The sequence below is a fragment of the Grus americana genome, chromosome 2 (assembly GCF_028858705.1).
Source record: "Grus americana isolate bGruAme1 chromosome 2, bGruAme1.mat, whole genome shotgun sequence".
NCBI lineage: Eukaryota > Metazoa > Chordata > Aves > Gruiformes > Gruidae > Grus > Grus americana.
Genome location: NC_072853.1, coordinates 91046492 through 91070790, shown reverse-complemented (window position 1 = coordinate 91070790; position 24299 = coordinate 91046492). Strand labels below are relative to the sequence as shown.

Below are 24299 nucleotides of genomic sequence, written 5' to 3'. Positions count from 1 at the left end.
GCAGATTTCATTTTCAGAGTAATATGATAATTCACAAATTCCTTGGACAGGTGGATGCACTCCCTTGCGTCCAAGGAGGGGACCCAAGAGACACTTGCAGAAATGGAAGCTGTGTGCTGATGTCTGCATGACCCTTGGGTTCAACACCCCCTGCCGACCGTTAACAGGAGTTGCCTGAAGAGAAGAGGTTGGGTTCGCGGGCAACCTCGAGCCTTCTCATCATGTTAGTTGGCTTCTCAGAAGCAGGTTGTTCTGGGGAGTAAGCTGGGACAAAGATCTAAGATAGTCTGTGGTCCTCAGCTTTGTCGATAAGCTGCTGCTAAGCAGCACAAATCAGCAGCACTGCCTGTACAGCAAAGTGAGGTGACAGAGTAATTGGCAGCCTTCTCTTTCTCGGTACTACCCGAGCACGTTCGGGTACTACATTCCTATCAGACACTTCAGCTGTCATCTGCACATTTCTAAGCTTCTTCCCTACTCCTGGCGACTCCTGTTGTCCTTCCATCTATTTAGCAGATGGAAGAAAGAGCTCACTTTCCTGTTACTGCATGACTAGCACACACAACGTTTGCACAGCAGTCAAAAAAAGCATGTTTAAACTGGGTTTTAGCCCGAATCCAGAAGCCATCAGAACATAGCACAGACTTAACTGTTCTGAAAGAGCTTAGGTCAAAGTCCTGGGTCTACTGCACCAGGTTATCCTCTTTCTCCCAAGAGATCTAGCTATCTTAAAGAAGTTTAAATCAAGAGCCACTATCCTGACTTCACATACAAGACCAACCTTACCTTAAGTCAAATATTCTCTTAATATTGTCAAATATTGTCTTAAGTGACAGATTCCAACCAAAACGATAGCTTGACAAAACCTTCCGCGATCCCACCCCTATACCCAGAGGCAGAACATCACACTTATTTCATCGTTCTCAGTGATAAAGGACCGCACTTGCACACAGGTACTTTTTTTTTCTTTTTTTTATTGCTGTTAATTCAAGGAAAAAGGTTGCATAAAATCCAATCTCTTCTAGAAATATAAGTGACCTTTCCAGTACATTTCAAATATCAAAGTATATGGTAAACATACAAATAAAGAGAAGGTAACATACCTCCTATTTACAGTACAGTATTTTAAATCATAAAATAAGTTCCATAAAGTACAACTGGCAGGTAATTCACAATACAAGTCCATTGGTGGTTTAACACCCTCACTTCAACTCAAACTCAGTTCATTCATTTCAAGTGGTCCAAAAATACCCAGATCAAATAAAAATTTTAATCAAAATAATTTTCATTTACTACTTAAACTTTTTTTTTTTTTTTAAATTAAAGCTTTCATCTACCTCCCTCCCCATTCCCCCCCTCCAAGAAAAAAGTTTCAAAATGTACACTGGTGCTATAAATATAAATGCTACCTATGAAGAAATGTAGTAATCAAGCTTTTTTTCTTCAAGTTTTTTGTTTGTTTAGCAATTTATTAGACGGCTGAACCAAAGACTGATTTTATTTCATCCCTCTACCGGACACCAGGTCTGATTTAAAAAAAAAAAACAAAACATTTCTGCCATGAACTGTGAGGAATGCCAAACCCTATGGATATACAGTGGTAGTTGTTAATCGGCGTTGAATGCAGCAGTCAAAAAATACAACTCATCTTCCAGATAACCTCAGTGCACTTTAGGAAATCAAATATTACCTGGAAGCAATTTAGTACATATATTGGCTTTTAAAAATAAAATAAAAAATACAGCAGCATTAAACTTACTTACTCATGATACTGACATGATTAATACCATCTTAACACTCATTTCAGTCTTTCACATTATACCGTAATTACGCATAGTGGTAAATTGTTATAAAATAGTGACTTTGCTATTTGGTAGACAGGTTCTAATACTAATACCTGACTATTTTGTAGAAAACCATAGCTTTTGTTCAGTTTGAAATAAAACATTTACATTCTAAGTACAATGCAACACTGTAATAGTTTAGGAAAAAATATTCAATCAAGTAATGTTCATTCTGTGTTGACACGATGTAGAATAGCTTTAAAAAAGGAAAAAATGCTGTCAACTTTCATTACAAATGCAAACACACTGACTACAACATTCATACCATTTTTTTCACCTTTGTTGCTGAACATACAGGCTAAAAAGCTACAATGGGAGAAAAATCTGTCAATTTAAGCTCATTCATTTTTCTAAATCTGTTCCAGTCCACACAGTTTCAGCCTCTTCCTGCTCTGTGTATTCTCATTTATTTGGGACTCTCAAGAGCTGTGTATATGTATTATCATCAGATACAGTACACATACAGTATTGTGTGTTCCTTTGGATTCTCCTAATAGGATGTTTGAACATCTCCCCTCAATTCATGAGCATTAATTTAGGGTACGGGCAGGGTCTGTATGAACTGCTAAACACTCATGCAAGTCCAACGAAGCCACGTGGACAAACAGGGAAAGAAAATAAAACAGCAGCATAAGGAGAACAGGGAGGGAGGGAAGAAGATTGTGGTAGGGAACATGACCAAGTTTCTTCTTTCACCATATGGCTGCTCCACCAGTGATGTCAGAGGTCAGAGGACTTTTTTTAAAAAAAAAAATGCAGTAAACATTGCACATGTCTCAAGTCTTCAGTGCAAAAGCATGGTTCGAATGCTCTTTTTGATTGTTTGGCTGTGTGTTTGAATTACATGCATTACGCAAGCCTTTTGTAGAACCAGGAGGAGACCAGGGACTCAGTTTCTTCTTTTGTATGGAACAGAGGTGCAAAAGCAATGAAAAATTCCAAAAGAATATAGAACCGGGAATGTCCCAAAACACCAGACCAACCCCCGCCCCTCCCACACACACCTTCCCCCAATTTCCCAAGCTTCAGTTTAAGTAGGCAATGTTTACTTGTTTCAGTCTGCAGAATCCAAGGTATCATTGGAAGGGGGAGGGGGAGGTGCGTATCTCAGTCTGTAAGTGCCTAAAACAGGAAAGAGAACTACTAAGTCACTGCTCACAATTAAAATGGATTACAAAACCACTACAAGGTATCAAAATGGACATGCTCTTGAAAAGGCACTATCATCCTCCAGTCCTTTTTAAAGTAGGTCCTAAGATTTTATACTATTTTCTTTCATCCGCTTGCTAAAACTGTAAGTTTAAAAGAAGATATAGACCGTAGGACTTTACCTTTACTGGGAAAATGCAAAGAAAAGACGACCCCCATCAAGGTTCGTCTTTCCTGTTCCAGTCCAACCAAGTCAACTCAGAATGGGCACAGGCGAAGATTCAAAAATAGTTTATGCTCTATGCAAACACTGCATTTTCCCCATTCTTCTGGATGGAGAGAGAAATGGCATATAAGACTGAAGCCATTCCATTGATTTTTAGTTCCAATTGGTTTCTGCCTTTTTGCTGTAACTTGTCTGAAAAGTTAAAGCACGTTTCATTTATGTATTGCATGATGGAGCACAGAAGGATGGCTGATTGTGCAAAGGTAAGCTTTAGAAAAGTTAAATTATCAAATGGCCAGTCTGTTGGGTTTTTTTAAATTCTCATAAGTTTTAAGAATCCAAGTTCACATCACAGACAGTAATTGATACCTTTTGCTTTTTGCAACAAATTCTCTCCAAAAAACCACCGAACAGGAATGGAAAAATTGAAACAACATGCAAGTCTTAACATAATGCCAAAAACAAACCGGTGAGAAAAGAATGACAATTTAGGACTGATATACTTTGACTTCCCAGCTCCGAATCACACCCATTTTCAACTTCACACTGTGAACCCCGTTCCCTTGCACTGTTCTACAAAATTTTCAGGCAGAGATAAGATACTTTGCAGTTTTAGAGCAGGTCACTAGTGCACAACCATTTACACAAAACATACACACGCACGCACACCTTTCTGCAAGACCAGAAACAGCACATTCAGAAAGGTAAAGAGAAACTGCTAAACTCAAAAGCAAGTCCGCTGGGAGTTATCATGATTACCTTGTTGACTGGCCTCCATGGATGACTGCTTACAGTCCTGCGCATAGTGTCCACTTACACCACAATTGTAACATGAAACGTTCCCATTCTTCTTGGGTCCCGACCCATTTGTGTTGGCAACTACGTTAGGTGCTGGATATACAGGATAGAACCTCCCAAATCCTGCCATCTGCTGCATACCATAGTTGGCTTGGCTCCCCATCACTGGGTCATGCATAAGCCCGTTTGCATATGGAGACTGATGCAGGAAGAAAGGAAGTTGCGTTCCATTGCTTTGATGTGCTTGATTGAGGTAGCTGCCATTGCAAAGTGATGGCAGAGGGAAGTAAGATGGAACTCTGTAGACTTGTCCATGAAGTGGGTTATGATAAAAATAGCTATTAATCTGAAGGCTTCCATTGGTCCCACAGCTACACCTACGTCCGCAAGAACCGCAAGGACCAGATCCCAACTGCTGCGGAGGTAACATTGTCCCATTAGTGTTATTATTTCCAACAGCGTTTATGTAGGATGTGCTGTCACTCTGTGCAGTGCTGTGTGTTAAAGCAGGGCTAGGGCTAGGGGCAGGGCCTGGCGTATGGGTAGGTATTGCAGGAGGAACAGTGGACTGGACCTGACCAACACCTAAACCAGCTGACTGAGGTGGTGAGGAAGTTGCTACAGTGTTTAGCACGTTTGTATTCTGGTTGGGCAACACACTGGTAGCATGAGGACTGCCTGGCAAAGCATATGAAGCTGGTGGAGGTGGCGGTGCTGCTGTAGAGAGACCAGCTGCTGGAAGAACTACCTTTAGATTGGTAGGCTGAGGGATTGCTCCTGGGTTTCCCTCAATGTGAGGCACCATTTGATTCAGTCCTACCACCTGGGATGCAGGTTTTGTGATGGGATCTGTAGTAGGAACTGGGGATCCTGGGAAACTACCTGGATTGTGGACTGGGATAAAGGCAGTATTTGGTGATCCGATACTTAAGTTTCCTGTCGGCTGCTGCTGTCCATTAACTGTGCAACTTTCCGATGATCCCTGTGGAGAGGGCATTTTCAATCTATGTATTGCCAAATGCAAAGCAGGGCTACCAGGCTGGACAGAATGCGGAAGGAACGTGGATGGGACTGGCAAAGGGGAAGCCATCAGCTCGAGGCGTTTCTCAGGTTCACCAGAGGTCACTGGGCCCATTCCACCAGGAGGGGAATTTGCAGACTCTCTCACTGGCGAGACAGCAACAGGCGTGGTAACAAGCATTCCCACCGTTTTACCATCTGCAGATATGGGTGGCGGGACAACTGCTTCAGGCTTTTGGGCAGCGCTGTGCATCACACAGTGTAAGGCAGGCATGAAGGAAATATGTTGAAACTTTGCATTCAAAGGATCTTCTGAAAGGCTTCCGTTTTCATTATTCACTGAAGAGATCTGAGCAGATGATTTGTTCATATTTGATGAACTGACAGCACTGTAGCCTGTAAACCTGGTTGTATTTTGATTCCCAGAGTCCTCAGAATTGCTGTCTGTGTCTGTGGAGACAAAAGCATTTGTCAGTCAGAAGCATGAATCTGAAACAATATAAAGGCATGCCCTGCACTCATTTACCCATATAAAACTTCCTAAGTTTGATGACACAAATGATAGTTATGTCTTCCCGAACTAGAATAACTTTGAGATTATTTTAATTCATCCAAATCAAACTAGGTCAATCTCCATCATTTGCTCATATTCAACTGCCCAACTAGCTACTGTGTCTTTGACTTGTGTATATCTGCAAATGTGAAGAGTAGGACACAGATCGAATTAGGAATTTGCATCTACTTAGAAAGACATTAACACAGCTTACTTAAATTTGGAAGGAGTGGCAAATTAAACTGTCAATACAAAAAGAAGGACCTCTCAGACATGCCACACATAATTCCATAGAAACCCAGTCCCTTTCATGCCAAGTTTTTCCCATTACTGTACTGCTGAAATTTCTCAAGAGATCTATGCCACTGAGGTCAGAAAATTACTACATGTATCTAGCAATCTAAAACTCAACGGTATTTAAACAGTCCTGCTATTTGCTACAAGCCTTCAAACCGTCCAGTCACAAAACCCACAAAGCAAAATGTGTTCTGTGGCTACTTCAGAAATAAAAGCAGCCAATAAAATTGAGAAACTAATGAATATTAAGACAAAAAAGAGATTAGTCTAGGAATAAAGACATTCATGCACACTCTCCATAAATACAACCTCTGTCTTTTTCTTCTTCACTATCAAAGCTTTCCCTCCCATCATGTCGTGGACTAGAAGGAGAACTGTAACTTTCAGATGATGTTTCTCCACATGTATCATGACCAGATCCAGCGTCCAAATTCAGATCTAAAAATAAAAATTCGCATTTTTATTTTTAATCTCAGTATATGGAAGTGAGGTTGTTTTGGTTTGCTCACATGTCATGTTAGTTCAGATTTTTGTTTGTTCCAACTTAATTGCATCTGTCCCCTGTATTCCTAACGTTCCCCTTCCAGCATTCAGGACTAGTCTTGTCCCTAAATTTGTGATGACTGAATCCTCGGTATTAAAGGTTGTGACATTGAAATTTGGTATTTATGCAGAGCAGTGAAAAGAATGATCAACCCCAATAAATTTTGTAACGCTTATAACAAATTGTACTACAATAATACTTTCTTCTGAATGGCAGTGATCAAATGTTTCCATTCAAAGAGATGCAGCATTCCTTGGTCATACCAGCAAAAGCAGAAAGCTAACTCAGCAGGTAACATCAAAACAATGCATCTTTTTACAATTAACTCTTCCAGAACAGCTTTTAAGCAAACTGTATCAACAAAACCTGTTCAAAGAAAAACAGGCAAACTAAAAAAGTGTAAAATTGTCTTCTAAATTCCACATGAGATCAGGGGAAACCTATTTGCTGGAAACCAGCTTTCAGGGTAGGTTCAGATCCTGTTAGCGACTTCACGTAGATAGCTAGTATGCTCTGGCTTTCAAGTTCAGCCTCAGAGGTGAAGAAGCAAGACAGATGCACGCTCTCTGAGAATGTATGCCAGACACTAGCTTCAAGGGAACACTAACCCCCAACACCCTGGTTGGCAAAACTCCAGGACAAAAATTAGAACACTATTATTTATTTTATTCATTCTAATAAATTATTATTTTATTCATTTATTATCACTATTGCAAGTGTAACAGGTTGGGATAAGTCATCAAAAAGTTGCCTCAATGCTTCGATTCTTGAAATAATTTCCTGGATTAAACCTGTAATTGGTCAAATTATTTTAACAAGTGTTTTGAATATCTAATATAACCCTGGAGGAGCATCAGTGTCAAGCTCCCATCACTGAAAGCCAGTCTGAAGTGCTAGTCACAAAGTATCAAGTCTTCAAAGTTACAAGTGTAACTAACTGATGACTCAGAAAAGCTAAAAATAGGGAGTGAAAAATGGAAAAAACCCCACGATGCATTTAAGAGTTACCGGCTCAAAATAAAGCATTTCAAACCCTGCCTGATTATATAAAGCTAGGCATAGATTCAGACTCTGAAACATGACATTTTTTCTTTAGACTATGTCTCCAACAGGGTATCTCAAAAGATATTTTGATGTTGGTACACAAATGCATAGGTAAGCTCATCTGCTAGGAGGAGTTAATTGCTTCCAGCCTCTGCAGTGTCTTCTTGGAGTGGCCTTAACTAGCCAACAGTATCAGACAGGCAGTTTGACATCTGCAGAGTAGTGGGTAGGGAGCAGACAGAACTCCTAAAGCAATGCTTAGGCAAAGCTATGTAACACTGCACTACGTCACACAAAATTGTACCACCTCTTAAAGTTATCATCAGTTCATAAAAGCTCAGTGCATTTTGCCTGACAAGAGCAGTAATCGGTCAGAAATGTACGCAGCAAAGCTGTCCTGCAGAGTATGTTTTGTGCTCATATAGCCCCTAGCTATAACTTTCTAAAATTGTCCTGGTTTTACTGAGTTTGTGAACTGTGAATTCTTAAAGTTTTAGTCAAATACTGTTTGTAGAAGTGTCGTGGTTTAATCCCAGCCGGTAACTAAGCATCAGGCAGCCATGCGCTCACCCCTACCCCTTCCCAGTGGATGGGGAGGAGAACAAGGAAAAAAACCCCAACCCTCGTGAGCTGAGATAAAGACAGTTTAATAGGATAACAGAGAAATAATAATAATAGTGATGCTCAACTGCATTTGCTCATCACCTGCAGGGAAAACCCCCCCCCGATGCTCAGTCTGTTTCCTGGCAGTGATCTCACTTCCCAGCTAGCTTCCCCAGTTATATGCTGAGCATGACATGATATGGTATGGAATATCCGTTTGGTCAGTTGGGGTCAGCTGTCCTGGCTGTGTCCCCTCCCAAATCCTCGTGCACCCCCAGCCTACTGGCTGGTGGGGTGCTGTGAGCACCAGAAAAGGTCTTGGCTCTGTGTAAGCACTGCTCAGCAGTAACTAAAACACCCCTGTGTTATCAACATTGTTTTCAAAACATAGCCCTGTACTAGATACTATGAAGAAAATTAACTCTATCCCAGCCAAAACCAGCACAAGGTGGTAACAAATATTGCTTGTAAAACACCACAGTAATTCAGAATGGGATCCACCTGGAACTCTCAACAGTGAGAAGCAAGAATGAAAGTCTAATCAAGACTGTACCCCAAGTGGAAGCAAGAGCGAGACAAGGCAGTTTGTAAGAGTCCTTTCAACACTTACGCCAATTAGGTGGTGTAGAAAAAGGCAAAGTCTTTGTCAACTTTCTGCCAGGAGAATTAAGTATAAGAGAGGCAAGGGCACAAATGGAAGCTTAGAAAACATCAAGATGGCAAAGTCAATGGGTAATGTAGCCCTTCAGAAATTTGTAATAATGCTTGGGAGACTCAATTTACTACAGGAACACAAATATCATTTTCTCTTATAACTGACTGACGTACACAAGTCTTGGCCTAGACACTAGATTATGCTGGATTACCCAAACTTGAAAACCCTGTTAGGGTAGCATACACGGTTCTGTGTTGTAGCTCAGTAGTCACTTGGTTTACACACTACAGTTCATCAATGATTCACACCAGAGGGTTTTTACACAGGTTCCTCATGGGCCATTCCACAACAGCTGAAGAAACTAGTGAGCTGCAAAGAGAACGCTAATGACAAGATGCTGGACCTCCACACACTTGGACTGCTAAATTTCATATAGAAGTAGCCCAACATTAACTGTTTCTGCAACAACTACGCCACATAAGGCAACTTACGGAGACTCCACTAGGATTTTTCCAGTTATGCATGAAAAGAGACATACCCTAAGCAAATGCATACAGAAGACAGTCTAGCATGTTCTACACAGCAAGTCAAAGCACAGACTAGACAGCTGACATGCTGACTTGCTCCAAAACAGATATCAGATTTGTGATTTCCCCTTTACTGCAGAACAATGAATAAATCAGCAAAGCTGGAAAAGCTGTTTCTTAAAGAGCTTGGGAAAAAACATCTTACCTTTTGCTGTCCCTGTACGGATGTGCTGTGATGCCGCAACTCTAACTCCATTAGTCCTATTATTCAACCGGCAGTCAGTTTTCTTTGCCTTCTCCCTGTGTAAATAATTTTCACAGGTTTTTTTCCAAATGCATGGGCACAAATAACCAAACATGAATTAACATGTAATGTCACTGTAAAAAAAGGCAGCAACTCCAAGCCAAAAATGTATATTTAATAGATATAACAACAAATGTAGATAATAAACAAACAGGTAAAGGCTGTTAATGCAATACACTAGGAACTAAACTGCAAGCAGTGTTAATAAACATTATGAATAAAGATCTAAAAAAGAAAACACACACAAAAAAGAAACAGTGCACCTGATTCTATGCAGCCATACACCAGACTAGTATACAAGCATCTGGCTACAGAGTAACAAAATGACAGTCAACTTGGAAGTTGGCGGAATACTAAATAAGGGTGGAATTGTTTTCACTTCCTCACAGTGCAGGATTGTATATCCCACTGGAAGTTCTGAAGCCCTCTGATGTACAAATTATCTTCAATAAAACATTTCGGCAAGTTACCACCCACTGCGTAATGTTAAAGGTTGCTGTCAATCCTTACTTGATTTTCAGTGTTTTCTGGACAGCTTTACACCTTTTAACTTTCAAATAAATATAAAGGGAAAAAAGGCAGTTCAGTATCGATTAAAAACCTACTTCTGCTCCTTCATCTTTTTGCTAAAAGACAACCGATATTTTGAGAAATGAATGCATACAATTACATTCTATTTTTCAAGTTACTTTTTTTTTCAGAAGATAAAATAAGGATTTTTATGTAGACTGGCTTCACGCTATGCCAGCTCTTGTTCCACAATAGCAAAACAAAGCACCTAATTGATTGTAGACTCTGTTTATCAGAACTAATGCATTAGACTTTGTTTCTGGATTACTGGTTACATTGGAAACCTACTTTTCCAGCTGTGGCTTTCCTTTCTTCTTGCTTACTGTAGACAGACTTCGTTTTTCCATTGCATGCTAGACAGAAAATGCAAAGATGCCAGTCAAACAACAGAATTTTTGTATCACAAAAACCGATAGGTCCACAAGTCCAAGACTAGTGCACTCACAGGTGCTATAACCAAACAACTACTTGTACAGTTCAGAATAATGCATCTTGTCCTGCGTTTATGCTATTATCAGCAAAACACTCAGCACACTACTACTTGCAAATATTCCAAAGATATCAATCAAATTATTGTTTGCATGCTGTCTTTCCTCTTGAGGATAAAAGCAAATGTGTTTCATCACATACCCGCTAAAAAGGCTAATCACAAAGCTTAAGGGGCTACAGAATTTATTGATTTAAGTGGAATTACATGATGGTTGAGGGGTGGGAAGTACATGTGGCAAATTATTTTTACATAGTGGTAAAGCAGGTACCCAGCCTTAAAATGGAGGTTGCTGCTAAACTAAACTCTAGAATGTAACCTAGAAGCACATAAGAAAAAAACAGAACATCTGCATAATTGTTTAAGTATACTATTACTAGCTGCTAGTAATATCTTCTATTTGGCAAAGGAGTAAAATTTATGAAAACTCAGAAATAATCTCTGTCCAAACATACACCCTTTAAATAGGAAGTAGCTTTTCCTCTGCTTTAGTATATTAATTGTTTTCTGGCCACAAGCTTGCAGTATTTCAAGCTCGGATGCAGTCTACCATTTCGTCTTTAGAAGCAAATATCAATTCATTACCCTGCTTTGTGAAATACGGAAACTGGTTTTGTTTAGCTTGCTATTCCCCACAAAATAATCAATAGCCCAATTCTGCATGTACAATAAGGGCAATATTAAGCAATTCTAACATTCAAGGTTTTTCAGATGTAAACAGTGAGCAACCTTCTTTCCCACAGTTTTAGTAGATGATTTTATTTATGAATAATTATTCGTCTCAACTATACTCACACCAGAATTGACTACTGAAGAGACACAAATCTCACAAAAAGTGTATATGCATCTATTAACTTTTTTCAGCAAAGATTTAATACTTAAGTTACTTAGATAATGCAGGTAAGACAAAGAATATGCTTAACCTGTTAACTGCAGCATTAATACAGTTTAGTTATTAGTACAGCTTCTAGTTTCTTCCTTGCAAAAACATAAAAATTACCCAGGCATTCTGAAATTTTCTCTGAACATAGAAAGAGATAGGGGGAAGTAATTACGAGGATTTTTCTAATCAAGGCAAGTCAGTAGCAACTTTAACTTCAACACTTATTTGTACAATCTTAGCAGGGCTCTTCATCTTTTAAAGCTAAATCTAATCATGTGTAGTGGACAGTCTTCTCGAGCATCTCAGAATATTGCTTTAAAGAAAAAACAGCAACGCACCTGGTCAAGTAGGTCTGTACAGTGCTCTGGGTGCTGCTGGACAATACAGCTTTTTCTTCTCCAGTCCATTACCCCATTTTGCTCAGAGTGCTGTATGTTAAGGCTATCCAGTGAAGAACATTTTGCACTGCTAGTGCTGCTGAAAAAAAAAAAACCCACAACAGTTATGCTGATGTGAACAAACTTGCAGGCTTTTCCTACCAACATATACGTTTGCATCATGTTGGGAAACTGCAGTATTTTGCTTTCAGAAAACCCTAGGAATTCTCAAGAGATTTAAAAGATGTAAATTACAGGAGTTCTTGCGCTCTACAGTTATAATCTGAACGTAACTGGAGTTCCTTTTTCCATTTGTCTACTATAATTTGATGCAAAATTCAGAACAACAGAATCTGTACAAAACAGTACTTGAGAGAAGAGTTTCCACGGATATTTCTGCACACAAAGTCTTTTTGTTTGCTTTTTTCGTGCCAGTCGTGGGGAAATTTTCCAGATAGAAATGTATTCTGAATTAATCTTCTTTCTTCTTTATCGTTACTGACAAAGCTGGAATTACTTTGTAATCCCTGTATCAGAATTCATGAGACATTTAAAAAAAGACGTGCATGGCTACTTACAGATCATACTGCAGCTGTGTTTAATTTCAAAATAGCCGCCTTGCTTTGTATTTTTACCTCCAGGATTGCTAGTTTTGAGTGCTACTGGGAAAGGGGAGTTGCATTTGGCATTTACTCTGGACCTTATAATGCCTTCCACTGAAGCTTCTCTTAACAGCAGCGGTCAGAAGCAATATTTAACTAGGTCTGAGAGCACTGGTCAACAAAGACTGCTAGAAAAACAGCCAGGGTTCTGACAGTCTCAGTAGGGCACATGGACCTATAAACTTTTTGTCTATCATCCAAACCCATGCTCTATTACTGACTGGATGGAAAAAAAGAAGAAAAAAAGAGTTAACACTTTTTAATTCTTATCAAAATGCTGATAATTGAAAGTGCCTTTTAATTCAGGGTTGTTGGCAAGCTGCTTTGTGAAGGTTACTGCAATGTGAAATTCAGTTCCCATGATGGCAGAAATCTAGCTCATTCCAAAGCAAGAGATATAATGAAGTTCCCGTAGCTACTTGCCAAACACCTCTGGAAATAAGTGCTCAAACTACTTAAGACGTACAATAGGATATTAACCAAACAGTTTAAGAAAATGGTGAGAATCCAAGAAGGTCCCAAAATACAGACATGAGCCCATGACTGCAGAGATATATGCATGGTCACTTCAGACACTTCTGACGAATTGAGTCAAGTGAATCTGCTGCCAAATTTGTAGTCATTTCATGTAAGCTGTGATACTACTAAATTTTTTATTTTGTATGTCTGATCTCATTCCTACCAGTAAATTTTTGGACCTTTTCAAGAGTAATGCTGCCATACTGAATAAAAACAAACGTTAGATAGAAGTAATGTATAAATTTTCCTGAACTGTACCAATGCTATTTGAGATCAACTTCTCTTAACTCTAGACAGTTTTATACATATTTAAAACAGAAAAGTTTCATTCAGTGCCATTTCTTTAGAACACATAAATAGAAGGCACAGATTTTAACATGACAGAACATAATGCCAAGAGGAGAAGACTAACAGATCTCTGGCAGTCAAGTAATAAACACATTTCCCCCTCTTAAATAACCAGAAAATAAAAGCTAGCAGAAGGAGTTTCTGTCACAGAAGTTTGTGGAGAGGCCTGTGCCTGTCTTTCGTACCTGAAAGATAGATCCTAATCTACAGTCAGCTTTAGCATACTTTATTAAACAATGAATAAGAAAAAGACAATTTTTTTTATTACTAACTGTATGCTAGTAAGTTTGGATCCAGCTCTTACAACTTCATAGTAGGCTTATATCCATTGGTATAGTTAGAGATTTTGTCAAGATGACGTTCTCTTCTTGAAGAAATGTAAGTTGAGAGTAAGTAGGAAGGTTAAAAAACAAAACAGAAACAAACCACTAAGTTGTCCAATTGGTAATTTCACAAGAAACTTGTCTGTTAAAGATCTGTGAACCTTAACCAACATTGTTTTGTGCTATGTTTATATTCTAGTTATTGTAATTTCAGGTAATTCCCTTCCCCCAACCCCCCAAGATAAATACGTTTTACAGATAAAACAACACAAAACGAAAGTGTAAACCACAATAAATTTTATATCTATTTTTTTCTCTTAACATAGTTGAAGTATAGCACAACTATGTGCAAACATATCCAAAGTTTCTGGTCAAAATACATCAGCAGGTGAATTCACATTGCATTGTATATGAACCACTTTAACACGGTTAAGAAGTGCTTCCACTCACAGTGGATGCAAACCTGCAAGGTATACGTGCTTTTGCTGCTAAACAAAGGAAAGAACAGACTACTTTCCCCTATAATGTCATCTTTGAAGCTAATGAGGAAAAACTTAAAATCAACAGCACTGGAAATTTTCCGTATATGCATGGGGGTGTGTGCACGTGGGAAAAATACATGCAATACAAATTTACGTTACTCAGCTTATTAACCCGAATCAAAACATCAACTCAAGTAGTGAAGATTTACAAAATTTGACCTAGATCTACAGATTTAGAAACAGGATCTTTTGAAATATTTTTCTAATATAGATTGTATTATAACGTCCCCCCAAACGACAAAAAAATAAAACCAGAACACCCCAACCAAACAAAAAACCCCACAAACAAGCTTCAGTCTAGAAGGAAACACATACTCCCAAAGCACTAACAAATGAAGTTCAGAAATGTGGCACGTCCACATTACATCATCCCAGTACCTACTTGGCAACAGGACTTTTTCCATTATGTTTCTTGTGAACTGCTGTGTGTTGCATTACATCTGGAAAAAAATAAACAAAGCATAATTTCAATAGCAATTCCTATTTCCTCTTTTAAATAAATCCAACAAATTCAGCCTTCCATCACTATCAGACATTTAGCAGAAGACGTCTCCGTTAAATAGGCTAGGCTTAATTTACAGTGCTGAAATTAACAGGTGTTGCATAGAGGACAGAGCAGTTTGTACAGACAGTATAATCAAGATTCTTTACCTTCCATTTCACAGAAGAATGAAACAGAAAAATAGGAACTGTAACAACCATTTATGTTTGCTCACCTCTATATTTAACCATAAGGACTAAATGCATGACTGAATATCACCCAGTATGAAAGGATGGAGAAAGAAGAAATGATTCAGTCAGAAAAGTAAAGAATTTTCTAATTTTTTCTGAACTGCTAAAATTCATCTCAAAACTATGTCACCATTCTGAATAGTGAATGAAGACAAGTCTTACACAGAAGCATTACATTCTGAACCTCAAAATTCACTATGCAAATAAAGCTTTACAAATTACATTTGACATAAAAAGAAATACTGCCTCGAACAAGAAACAAGAACTTTAGAGACATGGTCTACCCATTTCTTTAAGGTAACTGTTAACTTTTAACAAAAGCAACTTTTCTTAATTCCAACTGTTGATGATCTTAGCCTTCTTGGTATCTATCATTTTGCCTGAACTACTCTCAATGCTACACCTAAGTCCGAATTATGATTTGGAAAAAAAAAAAACCACCTTTAAAAAAGAAAAATCACAATTTTTAAACTTCTGGTAGCACTTCACTAAAATGGCTGGCACAAAGAGTGTTCTGAAATGCATCTGTTCACCTGATGAAACTGCAAATTTTTTATTTTCTTTTAAGGACGGTATATAAAACACTATTTGAGCAATTTCCAAATATATTGTGCTTTCTGAACTCTAAAGAAGAATATGGTAATGATTTTTTTTAAACGAGAAAAAGGTGTCTGAACCATATGTGGATTACTGATTGCACATAAGATCAACTGCAAGCTTCTTATTAGTTATTAATGTGTAACAGGATAAGAGTGGTGCCATTCTGAAAAGCTAGCTTAAGTGTTCAGTCCCATATCTCATCCTTTCCACCTACCAGAAGCTTCTACGTGTTTGCTACTGAAAACAATGCAAAACTGGTTTGTCATTCCTTTCAGAATGAAATGACTGACCAGCCACTAGGCTGCTGCTTCCACATGTGAACTCTTTTTGAGGTATTTGGAAAACAGCAGCTTTCAGACTGCAATCAATACTCCCTACAGACCCAAACAGTCCTTATTAACAGTCCAGAGTAAAAAAGCAGCATAGGTTAAGAATAAGAAGAGGAAAACTTGAACATCCTTTCTGTGTAAAACTAAAAGCTAGACAAATTTGGCACATTTAATGCAAAACAGTTTGCAACTCTTGAAATGCTGCACTCAACTTCTAAGCCTGGTAACTGGAAAATAGGTAAAGACATGAAAAGCTACAAACAATCTTGGCTCAAACAAATTGTAAAGTATATCCTCCTGGTTGCTCAACAGAGCTGTGAACTTCTGCCTCTGAGCTGTCTATGAACACTCCCACTCCTTGGATTATACAACCACCTCCTAAGGAAACTGCTGAAGCATAAAAAAATTCTTCATTTACATAGCAGATTTCATTCAAATCTCTCGGCTTTGTACCAATGACGAAATCAGTCAACTGTATGATTTCCAGAACTGAGTGTGGCAAAATTTCTCAGAGAAGAACCACCTTTGAGTACACAACTACCTTCCTCCTGACTTGAAGCTTCTGAACTGTCCTCCTTGAAGAGTTCTGGTGCCTTAACCGTCTTCAAAGAGGGTTGTAAGTTACCTGCAGAGAATAAAGTTCACGTAGTAACTTTATAGATCTTGAACAACTAGACAGTTCCTGAATGCTTGCACTAAACTGGAAGCTAGGGAAATGGAAGGCTGAACTTACTGGTTTGCGTGTGGCAATAATTTGAACATTATCTCCTTCAAAGCAGGCCATCTCCAAAACTAAAGGCTCTATGCAGATACTTTTATTTTGAAGAAAAGTGTGCAAAACAATTTTAAAGCTATGGTCTAATTTCAAAAGGTTGTGATTGTGATCATAGTATTAGAAATATTCCTATTGTCCTGCATTTCAGATTTTTTTAGAATCGTTTTTGTGCTACAGCAGGAAATAGGAGGAGACCAACAATAGTTACTACAACTCTTCTCTGGCAAGTTACGTTCCTCCATTGTCAAATCATTCACCTGCCAAAAGAGATCTAATTTGGGCTGTCTTCTAGTGCTCTTAACACATTCTTAATGCACAATTTTTGCCTTTTTATGCCAGATGGGATGGAAAAAGAAGTGGCAATAATATTTACAGTCTTGTTGCAAAAATACTACTGCCATGCTCTAAAAAAGGACTAAGTTTGGTAAAGAATCTACCTCTAGGAGTCTACTCTTTCCCTCTCAAAAAGTTCCAAGTTAGTGCAGGTAAAGACATCTGAAAAGCTGTTGCTTAGGAGCTTGAAACACTGATAGGAAGATCCTTCTGAATATTGTCTGCCCCCAGAGATCATGACCTAATAAAGTCTGTTGGAACCAGAAAGTGTCTAAAATAACTGATGTTATGAACCAGGAGGGAGCTAATTGATTTCCTCCTAAATGGAATCATGGCAGCATAATTATGCTTACTGAATAATACATTATTCAGTGTGAGATCCTCACTATTATTTAAGATATAAAGATCCTTCGCTGAACATAGAATTTATTTCCAGATAAAACCATACCCTTCAGAAAGAGTGAATACTTTTGTATTTCCATGAAGAGGCATTTTTATCCCCAACTCTAAATAGCAACTGAAGACCAATTTAAGCCAAAACTACTGTGTCTGCCAATTAATTCTGCACAACCATTTGAGAACTATGATGAGATTTTTCTTAAAAGATATGTTTCCCCTCTCCCGCCACACTGTCATCACATTCAAAATATGCCACCACGGGCTAACGTGCAACTACAAACATTACCAGGATTTCAGGAATCCCAAAAAGGATACCTATCAAAACATAGAACCCACCTGTGGTAAGCTACCCCAGACAAGTTATCCAGTTCCCCTTCTCAAAAGGAAACCAACTATGCTTAGATTTATTGCACTATGTGTCTTCACCAAACTTTTTCTTAATATATAATTCGATATCAGGGCCTTGAACCACACCAATGGGCCTTGCAACCTCTTCCCCGGCCCTCCCAAGGGCTTCACCTGCCTGTGCTCAAGATCCAATCTGATTCAGTGCAGTTTTGCAATTATGGGTAAAAGTGCTGGGAAAAGAACTGGCAGACACCTCATCTGGGGCCTCCGTCCTCTGCCTTGGGAACCACATTTAAGCACAGGCCCTTGCCTGGGGTGCACTGCAGCCATGCCCATGCCTGGCAACGTACCTCGCTGATCCTCTTCTTAACCTCTGACCTATTGACTTGTTTTTCTGCCTTGATCTCAGACCTGCCTCATTACTTTGGACTTGTCTGGTAATCACCAGATTCTTGCCTGATCCCGGTCCTAATCTTCCTCGCAGCAAGTTAAGCCCGGTGCTTTCTGTCTTATCCATCAGAGAGAACAGATCATCCTCTTTCCATTATGACTCTTTGGCTTTTGAAGACTTAAGTCATCTTCCATTGGACTTTTTCCTCCTCTCTGCTAAACAATTAAGTTCTTCATCCTATCTGTCATGCATTCTAGATCTGAAAAATTCTCATGAACTTTCATGTAACCAATTATTTATTTATTATTATACAAATTATCTCCCATTTATGATCACATTACAATCGGTAAGACTTCCTGCAGAACTGACATTTGTCCATTTTACCCTTCTAATCTACTTACCCTGCAGATCATTTCTGCCCTGCACTAACCCGGATTAAGTCTACCATGATGGACCCTGTCACTGGTTCTTTTTCAGACCATTTCAAATCATAATCATGTACAACAATGCATTTGCAAGTTTTCCCCATCTCAATGTGGTCTACAGACTGAAATATGCATAGGCTTTCCCCTGCTTCAGACAAACCCAAACACTGTGCAGTCTGTCTGTCATTAACACGAATCTTTCTGGACTCTGGAAACTCCTTCCTCCCCATGCAGCCTTTCATTACAACAGAGTTGTTAGAATTTTCACAGCAGTAAATTCCAGCCAGTTTCACAACCATCCTGGACATCGTTAGGTTAACTTTTTCACAAAACTGCCATGTAAGAATGTCCTAAGTGTTACTAAAAAAAAAAAAACAAAACCCAAAAAACCCCCACCAAACAAAACAAAACAAAAAAATCACAAAATGACCTACAGCTTCTACTCTAATCACAAAGCCTCCATCTGATGATGGAAAGAATACCTTTGTCACAGATCACACCCATCATTTCAAATTAAAGTCAGCTGTCATGCCTCTCATTTTCTTCCAAATGCATATAAGCAGTCTGTTTGAAAACTCTTATTCAATTCCTTACTAAGGTCTTCTGCAACTTATGAGGCAATGGCCTCACAGTCAGTGCCTTAACTGTCATGATGCATAACATGCACTGAAAGAAGAAAAGATTCAAAAGAAACAAAGACCACATCCTAAGGCATCCAATCCATACAGAGGAGCTAAGCTTAGGTTGTACAAACAATTTGTAATATACAAGTAGGTAAGAGGTCCACCAAGGAAATTCCTGCAATGCAAATGCTTTGAACAAAATTGGGTATGTTCTGAAATTAGGACCATCCCACTGTTTCTATACTATATACCCAAAATGAACCTTAATTTAAAGACAAACACTTCATCTCCAAAAGAAACCAAATAAAAAACAGATGTAATTTTTTTGGGTCAGCTCAAGCTTTTCGTTCCAAAGTTTAAGATTTCTTAAAAGGAAAAAGTTCCAAACTGCTGCACATACTCAATTCATAATTACCTATTTTAACAGCACGATGGTACAGAGGAGAAGAAAGAAAGAAAAAGAACATAAGCTGATGCTACATAGCACGTTCCCACTGTCAAAAGCACGAGTATCTGCTGAAGCAACTATTCATTGGCAGGGAGTTCAAATATGACCAGTGGAGTACAATGTAACATGAATACATAGTTATAAAAACATGATTAGGCATGACAGGAAGAACAGCTTTTTACAGACTTTTTGTTATATAAAACACTATTAGGGTATTTCTTACTGTGAGTGTGCAAAGATTCTGATGAAATTGATTGGAAGAAGTTGTATACTCTCTGATTCTGCAGAAAAGCTTGCGATGTATTTGAAAATAGCTGCCTGAAATTTAAGTGAGAGTTTGTTAAACTGTAAGTAATATTCCATGGGAAGAATACAAAATTTTACTACAGTACCATTTAAGAGCAAAGTAGGCAGTTCTTAAGAAGTCCAAACACTTGAACTTGCACGTTCAGCAGAAACAATGTTAAATGCTACTTTTGAGCTTTGTTGCTCAGTGCTAGTATAAGGTCAGAGTACAGCCAGTACAAGAAATTGGTACGATGAATTTTTTTTTTCTTTTTAATTTAAAAAGTATGTGCTTTTGAGCCATCCCAATTCAAACATTTTAGCCACCTGTAACATTTAATTGAAGACACGTTTGGACTGAGTCAAAAAAGCACTGGAATTTAAATGTTAACATTTAATTTCCCAAAACAATGCACGTGATAGTTAAATACACTTACTTGGTTAAATACAAAGTTGAATTCACCTATAATGTCAGTATTCGAGTTTCATAATTGCCAAGAATGAATGGTTTTTACATCCCACACCAAGTTTTCAGTTATTGCTTGCCAGGAAGCACTACTCAGTTCTATTTTTTTGGAGAGGGACAGGGGAGAACATTTTTTGGTGAGTGGGCACATAACTTAAGACCCCCAAATAAATATATCTTTATGCTAAACCAATACTGGAAGAAAACAAAATTTCTATACAATAATGTTATTATCAGGAGATTATTCATGTAGCATTCCAGTATAGTCACGACTTAGCTTGCAAACTGTAGTTATAGTTCCGTATTATAACATGGTTGGATATGTTTAAAGGTTATCCTTAAACTGAATCTCTTGGGTTTGTAATTACTGTGCAGTGGGGCTTCACAACCTTTCTGTATTACACATATGCTCTCTTCAGTCAACCTGTATTTAACAAGTTTATTCATTTAAAAACAGAATGTTTATTAGCCAAAAAAATTGTTCACACAGATTTAGTTTTTGGCTTGACAATCAAGCCAATAAAGACAGAAAAATAATACTATTTTATTAATAATAAAATAAAATTGGGAAGGAGGAGGTTGAGGCACACAGCAGCTCCATATCTTCTATAGCTAAGCTATTAAAACCCAAAGATCCGATATGCTTAGACCTGCAGTATATTCTGAGCAGGAGCTTGAAAAGCGGTGTCTGATTCTTCAACAAGTACCCTAACTCAAGAGACACTGCCTAATCTGATGAATAATTTAAGTTGTTTTGAACAAGGTTGAACAACCCTGACAGAAAAGAACAAATGTAACAAGATATCTGTAACAAACAAAAAGAACAGGGAGGATCACCCAAATTCATATTGCTGTTCTGAGTTACAGGATTTGACCAACATGTCCCACAGCCCAGCAAGCACCCTCATCAATGGATAGCAGTTTATGAGGTATGGGCCATTTTCTTACAAACGTGTGAGCTACATTTAATTTTACATATGTGCTTCACTAGTATTGTTTATTCTTTTCCAAATTCTGTTCTGTCTCTCTCTCTGTCCTGTCATAAAATCAGAACATACATGCTCTGAGTTACTGTTTCTAATATTTCTAAATATACCCTTGTATAATGGAGGCAAAACCCTCGCTGAAGTGCCCATCATTGCTATATAAAGCTGCTCAGGACAAATACTTTTATAATTGCATGATTACTTCTTTAGAAGTAATGCATTAAATTTTAATAACAATCTCAATCTGAAGGGAGGGGAAATAAAAAGCTAAGGGTATTTATTTCATCACTGCCTTCCCATTTTCTTCATAAATTGTGTTTAGGCAGTGGAATTTCTGCTGTCCCTAAAAGTCATCTAGTTTCAATCACTTTTCAGGTGATGCATTTTAGGTTATTTACCAAAATATTTACCTGATTGTGAGCTCAAGATCAGCATGCCTTCGTTCTTCCCTCTTCTGAAAACCCTGATTTAGTGCTCTTAAAATAGTCTTGTCAAATGCTTCAGAAGACAGTTCCTTTGGGAGCTAAGAAAGAGGTTTAATATTAAAAATTGAGTAGTTGACATTTTAAAGATTATATTTGTTCACCATCAGTCCTTACATCTTTTGGTATCAACAAGAAACTCTGCCGTTCCAGTTTGAGTAAGGTAATTTACAGACTAAAGGTACAACAAATCATCGTAATTCAGTTTTGCTAGAGAAACACTTTGCTGTAAAGCCTCACTTCAATTCCAAGTGTAAGACTGTTTGAAGCTCTATTTGAAAGAAATTTACCAATACTACGGGGTTTTTTCCAGAGTAATTTACAGCCTTTTTTGATTTATTTCTTTACATCTTTCACACATAGAAAGCAGGTCTGAAAATAACATTAAAAACATTACCAGGGAGGACTGAATGCACTGTACTCACTATCATTACTTAGTCAGATTAAATTATTTTAAAGAAACTGGAGTAGAGAGGAGACTGTTTCAGTTATATAATACACTAGACTTCAGTGGGCAATATCAGGATTAATCAAGAGCAAGTCCTTCTCCAGTTGCTATTAACACTGAAACTTGTTATGAAATTTCATTGTGTTTCCAATGACAGTATGACAGTGAGGTGTTCTGATGTTCTAATTTAGAAGGCAAAATTCTTGCATCTAAAGAGTATGTCTATTTTAAATGAAAAATATTCCCTAGAACAAAGATTTTTCACATTTACGACTTCCAAAATAATGTATATGAAAACTGATGAAATATTTAAAAAAAAAAAAAAAAAAAAAGAGTTTTCTAATTTTGGGGCAATTAGAAGTAAACTGCCATAGCAAAAATACTTTTCCTAAAGGTAAAAGCTATTGCTGATCTAGTTAACATCTGCCATCAGTTATGATCAACATCTATTTATACTAGAGTAGCATCTTCCTCCTGCATATCTGAAATACACCCAATCCAGAGTGTCAGCTGCTTATTACATCCTGCCAGTGGTAAAACAGCAAAGCACTAATTCCTTCACTGAATGAAGTGCTACTAATAGAGACACACTATGTCTAATGCAGATAATTGCTTGGTAACATACACAAAACGAACTTCTGGAATCCAGACAGACAGGTGCTGTTAGTATCATATTAGTACAGTGCTATAGCACCTGAAGTGTATTAGATATAAAAATAGAAAGAAGTGCTGAAAGCAGCTTAACTGATCCCTTTAGCTTTAATATGTGCTATTGAGGAACTCTGAAGAATTAGTCAGTCTTAATCAAAAAGTACCAACACACTACTGTAGAAGCATGGGGATGAGCAAACCTCCTGTCTTGGTGTTTTGTATTTGAATTTGTCACTGGAAACAGCCACAACTTTTTTTCTTTATAACTTTCATTAAAAGGAATTAAATTCCTTCTGTAGTTAAAGATTCAGAATTATATGAACCCAAGATTAGGTGCTTACTATCTTCATTTCAAGTAATGAGATAGCCTTGTTATAACAAGTTTGTTAGTCCTTCCACATATGTGCGTAACTTCCTGCATGCAAAGAACTTTTTATGGTTACCACGTAAGAGAAGGTGATCTTTAAATAGCAAACATCCATGTTATCCCATTTACTACCTCAGTTTTCCCCACCCATGCTTTTATTCTGAAACAATTTTTACAGTTATCTTACTCCTGTCACCCACAACCTTGGAATTTCCTATCAAGTATTTTGACCATTCTTTTCTGTCCCTAGGAAATTGAACATACTACTTAAAAATGCGATGCAGACTGGAAACAAGAATAACAAAAAGCCAAAATGCAAGTGTGTATGAACTGGACAGCATTCGTACTTCTATGGTGCTTTTTAAAGCAAGGTGTAAGTTTTATCCTGCTTTATTTAACAATTCTCTCTTTCTTCTCCACTTACGGCTATCAAATCAACACAACCCAAATATATTTTTTCAGCTGTGCCTATTCTCCACAGAACACCTCAGCAAGCTTGTAGCAGCCTGTGGTTGTCTCCCTCTTGTCCTGCCATCTTCTGTATATCTAGACTCTGCTGGAGCAGTCAAGCCAGCACACGGAACACTCCACATCTGAAGAGCTGCTGTCAGCCAGACTGGACAGCTCTGCAACATTTTGGATCCTGTCTGTTTGCCTGGCTCCTCGTCCTGCTCCTGGCAGCAAGTAGGTACTAGAGGGTCCATTTCAGAAACTGGTGTTTGTCTTTACAAGTAGGAGGCATGCAGTTGAACACTCATCCCAGAGCTCCATGGGATCCCGTATGACAGTCCTGCTTTTGAGGTTCTCTTCACAAGCAGATGCACATACCCTATGTTTTGGGACATCCCATCTGCGACCAGGCATGCCATCCATAATTCAAATCCTCACAAATCAAGCCCTGGGAACTGCTGGAACTAGATATTCCAACTAGATTAA

At 38.1% G+C, this 24299-nt stretch overlaps 1 protein-coding gene across 5 annotated transcripts in view; it reads right to left on the bottom strand.

Annotated features, from left to right (window-relative positions):
- Window positions 1-980: 980 nt before the first annotated feature.
- Window positions 981-24299, bottom strand: part of ZCCHC2 (zinc finger CCHC-type containing 2) — a 47301-nt gene continuing 23982 nt past the window's right edge. The window contains exons 5-14 of one of the 5 annotated variants that reach the window (XM_054814787.1): window positions 21826-21938; window positions 19902-19996; window positions 16478-16561; window positions 14658-14715; window positions 11843-11981; window positions 10423-10487; window positions 9466-9560; window positions 6197-6325; window positions 3979-5487; window positions 981-2966 (exon numbers count right to left, since the gene is read on the bottom strand). In XM_054814787.1, coding sequence (XP_054670762.1) covers window positions 2899-2966; window positions 3979-5487; window positions 6197-6325; window positions 9466-9560; window positions 10423-10487; window positions 11843-11981; window positions 14658-14715; window positions 16478-16561; window positions 19902-19996; window positions 21826-21938 — 2355 coding nt within the window. In that variant the 3' untranslated portion in view covers window positions 981-2898. The other 4 variants (XM_054814788.1, XM_054814790.1, XM_054814792.1 and 1 more) reach the window with 4 other exon arrangements.